The sequence below is a fragment of the Setaria viridis genome, chromosome 1 (genome assembly GCF_005286985.2).
Source record: "Setaria viridis chromosome 1, Setaria_viridis_v4.0, whole genome shotgun sequence".
NCBI lineage: Eukaryota > Viridiplantae > Streptophyta > Magnoliopsida > Poales > Poaceae > Setaria > Setaria viridis.
In genome coordinates this window covers 30573641-30581914 of record NC_048263.2, presented here as the reverse complement: position 1 = coordinate 30581914, position 8274 = coordinate 30573641, and the positions used below count along the sequence as shown (strand labels likewise).

The window sequence follows — 8274 nt, the reverse complement described above, 5'->3', positions numbered from 1 at the left end:
TATTCGAATACCTACAAAAAAACATAATTTAAAAACTCATTTATTCTAGCCATTTACCATAACAACTAAATCTAATAATACTGACTCTATTTTACTGTATATGCTAAATCAGATATACTAACTAATCTACTTTTTCCTATCTAAAAACAGCTAAAAGTTTCCAAGTCTAAATCTATGTCCACTATTACTTCTAAGTCTAGATATATACTAATATTTCTAAATCTCAGATTACTAATATTTCTAAATCTAGATCTAAACTAAACTAAACTATGAAATTAAAAAAAATTTACCTGCGAAAGACGGAAGAAATTTCTTCCCTCTTCCACCTCCTCCTCCTTTCTTTCTTTTTTTCCTTCCCTCCTTTCCTCTTTCCCTTCCCTCTCCCTTCTCTGGCTTCTGCGGGCGCGCACTGGTGCGGGGAGAGGGGAGGGGCGCGGGCGTCTTATAAAGGGCCGACTGTCGCCGGCCTAGGCGGTGGAAGGGCGTTACCGCTGCCTCAGCCGGTGGTAAGAGCGTTACCGCCGCCCCAGGCGGCGGTAACGCCTCGACTCACGCGCCCGCAGTTACGCCGGCTGCTGAACGTTGGCGGGGGGGCCTTACCGCCGCCTCAAATCTGCAATTTTTCCATCCGACTATATATTTCTGCAAAATAAAAAAATAAAAAAATAAAAAAAATTCCAAGAAGTGCAGCGCACAGGCCGGACACAAAAGGCGCGCGAATGGGCCGTAGACAAGCAACCCTGCCCGAGTTGAAAACAGACGGCTCTTGGTGTGCGGGAAACATTGTCTCTCCATTAATATTTGAGGAGAAACTGCTAGAATTTAGACCCAAATTAAGAGACAAATCAATACCGGTGGCTGGCAAATTCAAATCAGTGAACAAAAGACCTCCCTTGTTCTTAGCATTATTCCGGATTGGCACCAAAGTTTTGCGAGATTGAAGTGAATGTGCCCGAAGATTGGTAAGAGAGACGATCAAACACAGAAGAAGCATTCCTGGAAGGCAGAACCGAACGAATTGTTACTGCAAAATTTCTACATTAGCATGCCTTACTGGAGTGACCGATGTTCTTTCTGTTTGAGACTCAACACTCAAGGGCCAATTGCTGGCGTACTTCTCTACGGACCACAATATGCACATGCACAAGCTTTTGCAGAGACGTGAAGGACAGACTCGAGGCCAAATAATCCGTCAACATGTCAGGTGTTTCCCCCCCACTTTTTGTTAGCGTCGCTGGACATGCATGGTTGGTAGTAGCACCATCCAAATACCCAATTTGACAAAAAATACTTTTCTAAAGAGAGAAAAATCCTCATGCGATGAAATCCGAGTCTACCAGACTTGAAGAAGTGGGCTTTTGAGGGACCACGACGACCCCCCACCCCTACCCCCCACACATGAGCGCTCAACACAAATGGAACCCGCCGTCGTCAGGGTCTCAGGCTCAAAATGACACATCAGTGGGCAGTGGCCCAGAACACAGAACACATTTGGCCTTACCCAATGATGTCATGACGGCCAGCCAGGCACACATTAGCGCTAGCGCCGGAGCGCCCCCACCTCGACCATAGCAGCACCGTGCAATTGCAGGTAAATCTCGGCTGCTCCACGCGCGGAGGCATGGCGCGTCATCTGCGAGCAGCGCGCGTGGCCCATCAGGTGTCCGATCTTCGGCTGCACCAACGGTATCAAATGATCTCAATAGCCCTTACTCTGTGAAGTGATTGGTGGAAGGTAATTCCAGTTTGGGATTTCGATGATGGATCTGAACCAATTCTAGGCAGGTGGCAGATTCGCATCTAGATTAGAGTGCAGTCCCATGTATTCCAGTACGAGACATTACCCATCAAAGCCATGCATACGAGACCACTTCACCAAAATCACTGATGCTTTACCAAATCCATTTTCCAAATGTTCAAATCCCAAGTCCTAGCATGAGCTGGTAACACGATGTCTGCCCACCACATATATTAGCTTTCATCAATTTCAGCATGCTACTCATGCCTAATTTGCCATATTTATTCCAATTACATTTAAAGATACCCAATAACCCAAGCTAATTGCAAAAGTATAGCGACGCATGGCTTGCCCTCATTTAGTCGCTGCAACATACGACCTCCTGATTGCATGCAAGTTTACGGCTACTTCTCTCATGCTCATTCTTTCTCTTGGCAATGAACGCGTGCAAGCAAGAGCAACTTGCACGAGAGATAACACGCATCGATATGATGGACCTCGTTTTCTGTTGACGCCGTTGCTTTAACAAAGCCCTTGCATTCTTCTTGGAGATGAGCATCAATGAACTGTAACACCTGATCTGGAAAGTTTCTCTCCACAAAGTTGATAATGGTGAGCCCACCCTCGAACATGGAATCAGTTGGTCTTTTGCCTAGAATCATCTTCAGGAGTAGTATTCCAAAACTATAAACATCCCCACAGGTTGATGCATGAACAGTTTGAGCATACTCTAAAAATAGAGGAAAATTATTGAGTGAATAACAGATTGTTTTATACAAATACAGAAAGAGATGGCAACATTCTTGATTTATACCTGGAGCAATATACCCAATAGTTCCTCTCACAGCGAGTGAACTACTACAACCAGATGAATAATGTCCGACTGCTATTGATCTGGAATCAATAATGAGACTTGCAATGCCAAAGCCTCCCAAATGAGCATTCATGTCATCATCAAGAAGTATATTAGTTGGTTTCAGATCACAGTGGACAATAGGCCTTCCACAGTCATGGTGTAAATAGGCCAGTGCATCAGCCACGCCAACACCTATGTTTAGTCTCTGAGCTAAGCTCAATGTGTTGGAGCTACGCCACCATGTTTCTGATGCAACCATGTATCTAAATTCCCGTTAGGCATGAACTCATAAATTAGTGCTTTGAAATTATTGCCATTATTGTCAATTGTTGAGCATGCAGTTAGTATAGGAAGAAGATTCCGATGCCGAATGGTTCTCAAAGACTCACATTCTGAAATAAAACTTTTGTCCGCAAATCTTGTCTCAAGGTCAAAGACCTTAATAGCTACTTCGATTTTAGCTTCAGTTAACTTCCCTCTGTATATTGAACCATAGCTTCCTCTCCCAACTAGGTTGGACTCTGAGAAGTTCTCTGTAGCTTGGGCTAAATCCTTGTAAGAAACTCCATGGAATTTCTTACCAAAAGAAAGCAATAATAAGTATGGCTTTCTTGGTGCCTTCTACCCAAGGAATATAATGTAAATTGACATCCCGAGTGACATGAAGCTAAATACTAGAATCAGTAAGATGGTCACATAGCGTTTCCATTCTATTCCCCGAGAAACCGCAGGGCATGCAGGCATATGGAGATCCATCACTCCTCCACAGAACCCCCAGTTGCCATTGAGTGAAATAGCCGTTGCATTTGCAAAGACTCCATTCATTGGTATTTCTCCTTGGAGATGATTGTATGAAAGATCCAGCTTATTGAGAAGCGATAGATCCTCCAAAATAGTTGGAATTGTGCTAGACAAGTTATTGTGAGAAAGATTTAGTGATTTGAGGCTCTATAGTCCCTTGAAAGATGGCGGGATGTTTCCTTTGAGGTAATTTTGGTCCATTAGGATGGTTTCTAATTGTTGACACTTTGCCAAAAGTATCTGGGATTTCTCTGGTAAGCTTGTTTGATGAAAGACGTAGGTCTGTGAGCTGTTTAAGTTTGCTTATATCTCGAGTTATGTCACCTTGTAGATTGTTGTAGCTAAAGTCAAATAGTATGAGTTGTTCAAGGTTTCGAAAGTTTGGTGGTATGTACCCATCGACAGCAACATCAGCAAAGCAGTCTGATAACCAACAGAACACAGACATAAAGGAGTTTCTGGAAAAAAGATCACGGGACAGAAGCTAACTTGGCAGCCTATGGGGCCCAGTAGGTTTGCTTGATTGAAGATGAGTTGTTGAGGGTCTCCTAAGCTATATGTGGTATTGAACCATCAATTTCACTTTCTTGTAGTAAGAGTCTTTCTAACTGAGTAATATGTCGTAGAGAAATAATTGGCCCATCAAAGTTGCTCCAATGGATATAGCTAGATACCTTGTAGTTGTTTAAGAGTTCCAATCCGTTCTTCATTTGTTCAGTAAAATTGTTGTAGCTTAATCCTAGTTGAATTAAACTGGAAAGGTTCCGCCGAAAGGTTGTTCCAACTTAATTGTAATACTGTAAGATTGGTGGTTAGGCTACCAACAAAAGGTGTTCTAACTCCCCATAGTCGGTTGTTGCCTAGAATGAGATGATATTGTAGAAGGCTACAATTTTTCAACGCATCTAAGAATTCCCAGCTTTGGTTGTCGTTTGCTTCAAGCTAGGGTTGTTTCTCCCAAGAGATAGAGTGCGCAAGCTAGTGAGCTTGACAAGAGAAATAGGAATTTGACCTGTGAAGCTGTTTTTGTATAACTCAATCAATTCACTGAAGCATTCAAAAGTCTTCAAATTTGGTCCTACTCGTTCTCTTGGGTTTTGGAGTGTACAAATAAGTGCTACTCGTAGCAAAGACAACAAGCACTGGAAGATCTGAAGATTTTCTATCGCCGCAGTTGCTTCAATGAACGCCTTGGATTCTTCTAGCAAATGAGTATCGACAACATCTAGTTGGGAAAGTACCTTTCCACAAAGCTAATAATGATGAGTCATTCCCGAACATGTGATCTGTTGGTCTTTTGTCTGTCAGCATCTCAAGAAGTACTATTCCAAAACTATAAACATCTCCAAAAGTTGATGTATTACCAGCTCCTGCATGCTCTAATCATAGACATAAAAGTGAAAATCAGTGCATAACAACTCGCAAAATATGGTTCATGTTAATATAATTTGTAAAAATTCTAGATGGATAAAAGTTCTACATGGAGCCATATACCCTATAGTTCCTTTTGCACTCGTTGAACAGACTGAGCTTGAATCGCCAACTGATCTAAACCTTGAATCAATATGTAACCTTGCGATGCCAAAATCACCCAAGCATTAATATGAACATCTAGCAGGATATTACTAGGCTTTAAATCACAATGGACAATGGGCCTTCCAGTGTCATGGTGTAAGTAGGCCAATGCATCGGCTATGTTAATAGCTGTATTTATTCTTTGAGATAAGCCTAAACATTCTGGAGTTCTGCCGTCCCCTTGATGATGCAGCCAAGTGTCCATGTTTCCATTAGGCATAAATTCATAAATTAGAGCTTTGAAGGTATTGCCTTTATTTTCAATCGTTGAGCATGCGGTTATGAGGGGTAGAATATTTGGTGGCGAATACTTCTCCGAAGTTCACACTCTGCTAGAAAGCTTTTCTCCACATCTTGCTCTTCAGTGTAAGAATCTTGATAGCCACCTCCATTTAACTTGGACTAACCTCCCTTTGTAGACTAAACTGCAGCCTCCATATCCAATCAAGTTAGACTCAGAGAACTTCCCTGTGTCCTGAGCTAGACTCCTGTAATAAACATTAGGGAATTTCTTCCCAAAGGTTGGCAGCCATAACTATACCCTTCTTGATCCCTTCTTCTGAAGTAATTCAACAGTAGAGTTGACATGAAGGAAAACATTGGTATCAATGCTCTGACCAAATAGTACCGATTCTCTGTTCTTAGTGAACCAATATGGCACAAAGGCATATGGAGATCCTTTGCTCCTCCACAAAGTCCCCAATTGCTGTCAAGATAAACAGCTGTAGCATTTTCAAATACTCCCTTTCTTGGTACTTCTCCTTCGAGATGATTATATGAAAGGTCTAGCACACTAAGAAACTGTAGATCACTTAGAGCCAAAGGGATGTGATCTGACAAGTTGTTATGGGAATGATTTAGCGTGTCCCTGCACTCTAGAGAGACCAAAATAATAGGAATATCTCCTACAAGAAAGTTTCGGTCCATTTGATGCTTAGTTAAGACTGGATATTGGCCTAAAGTAGCTGGAAATTCACCAGTTAGTTTATTTGATGACAGGAAGGATGTCAAGTTGTTTTGGGTTACCAATCTCCAAAGGTATCCCACCTTGGAGATTGTTATTACTAAGGTCCAAATGTACGAGATTCATATGATTTCCCAAACTCTGTGGTATAGGTATCCCTTTGAAATTGTTGTAGTAAGCTGCAGCTCCAACAATGATTTAAGGTTTCCAAAGCTAGGTGGTAAACCCAGTGAATTGATTTTCAGCAAGATATAAATTCTTCAACCGTGTAAGTTGGCCAATGGAAGGTGGAATTATCCCGACGAAGCTGTTTGATTGGAGATCCAGACGTTGTAAGTTTGTCAACTTTCCAATCCATTCATCAATCGTACCGGTAAGATTGTTGCCATCAAGCGCGAGATGAATTAAGCTATTAAGTTTTCCAATGCTCGCGGGGACTGTTCCAGATAGGTGGTTACCACCCATTATTAGATATGTGAGGTTGGTGGGCAGGTTAGCTACTGAATTTGGTACGACTCCCTGCAGATTATTACCAGCCAATGAAAGCACTTTCAGGGAACTGCAGTTTGTTAGGGCATCGAAGAATTCCCATCCAGTAGTATCGCTTGCTTCAAGCATGTTTTCCTCAAGGTTTAGAGTAGATAGAACTGAGAAGTTCACGAATATGCTTGGGATTTGGCCAGTGAACATATTAGACGACAGATCCAAATCTATTAGACCTGAAGCATTGGCTAGAGAAGCTGGAATGTTTCCTTCAAACATGTTGCCTCCCAAGTACAGAAACTGGATATTAGGGAGCGCGTTGCCAAAGTTAGATGGTAATGTGTTGCCCAACGTATTGCCCTCCAAGGATAGTTGTCGAAGAGAAGACAAATTAAAAAGAGTTTGCGGGATTCCACCCGACAGATTATTTTCGAACATGTACAACAACGCTATGTTTGGCATTCGCCAAAACTTAGTGGGAATTGACCCGTTCAGTTGATTTTGTGAAAGAGCAATTACTGATAAATCGGTGATGTTGCCGAGGCCTGGTGGGATGACCCCGGAGAGAGAATTTCCGTTCAGGAAAAGAGATTCTAGTTTGGTAAGAAAGCCTATTCTAGGAGGAATGACACCGGTGAGGTTGTTTTTAGCGAGATCTAGTGCAACTAAATTAGAACAGTTTGTAAGTGCGTCAGGAATCGCACCTTGCAAAAGGTTGCCTCCCAAGGAGAGGTACGTCAGGTTTAGTAGTTTGTTAAGAAGAGGTATGGGGCCATGGAAGCTGTTATTGGTTAGAACAAGCGTATTAAGATAGGTCAGGTTTCCAAGAGAGGAGGAGATTTGGCCAGTTAAGTTCTTGCCGGGGAGGAGGAGCTCCGTGACACGATATGGCCGCGTCAAGGTGCAGTTCACACCATTCCACCGGCAGAAGTGGGTGTTGCTGGTCCAATTGCTCAAGGCTGTTGTATCGGTGATGCCCTTCTTGAAGTCGAGCAGCGAGTGAAAATCTTCGCTGTTTTCGTGAATAGTCGAGCAATGGACGTTGCCCGCTGCATAACACAGGAGCAGCAACGGCAGCACTATAAGCATGGCGAGTTTCGGCAGCAGCTTGGATTGCCACATTTTGAGGCACTTAATTGTCACCTGCAAAAATAAAGCACAAATTTTCTGGCGTATTACTAGAGCAACGACGTTGCGTTCATGCGATAATCAGAGTTACTATGAGCAAGCTTATAACCCCATCGAATTCTCTTACAGCGAGCAAACATGTGCTAGCAGCTAATATGCAAATTTTCGTTGTTTTTTCAAAAAAAAAACGCATGGCGCGGACACCCGTTCAAGACAGAACCCTGACAGAGTTACAGCAAGTAATAACATGCTAAAAGAGCTCAAAAGAGAAGGGTACCTCTGCTCTGCCGGCAGTCCTCCTGATATGCTTTGTTCTCTTCTTGGTATTGGATGTTTGAACTCTGAAATTTATTAGTTGGATGCTCAGCTGGCTGAGGCCCCAGGGGTTTAAAAACAGTTTTACAGCACCATTACATCCACACACTCGCGTTGAGGCGCCTTATCTCAGCTTGACCGCCGTTGGGCGAAGACCCTGAGTCCGTCATACTCGCCAATCACTGCCACTTCTCAGTTTCCATCTTCTTGCCCAGCGCCGCCGTCGCTGTCTGAGCTGTACAAGATTGTTGCGGCGTGTCCAGCCTCGAATCCAGAGTACTTTTCTCCAGGAAACGGACAGAGATATTCCAGGCTGATGTGCGACCTGTCTCGTGTGGTTTCGATGATGATAAAATTCAGCTCGAGGAATGGTCTACAGTGCTGAATTTTCGTTTCCAAGTCCGAGTTGGACCT

At 43.0% G+C, this 8274-nt stretch overlaps 1 protein-coding gene and 1 pseudogene across 1 annotated transcript; both read right to left on the bottom strand.

Annotated features, from left to right (window-relative positions):
• Positions 1–1871: 1871 nt before the first annotated feature.
• On the bottom strand, positions 1872–8014 carry LOC117837063 (uncharacterized). Its single transcript, XM_072291405.1, is given in 8 exon segments — positions 1872–2227; positions 2230–2468; positions 2553–2828; positions 2831–3623; positions 3625–3879; positions 4070–4148; positions 6149–7560; positions 7823–8014. Coding segments are annotated over 7 exon segments (3168 nt in total). The 5' UTR covers positions 7540–7560; positions 7823–8014; the 3' UTR covers positions 1872–2092.
• Positions 4402–6137, bottom strand: LOC117855774 (LRR receptor-like serine/threonine-protein kinase EFR; annotated as a pseudogene).
• Positions 8015–8274: the final 260 nt, after the last annotated feature.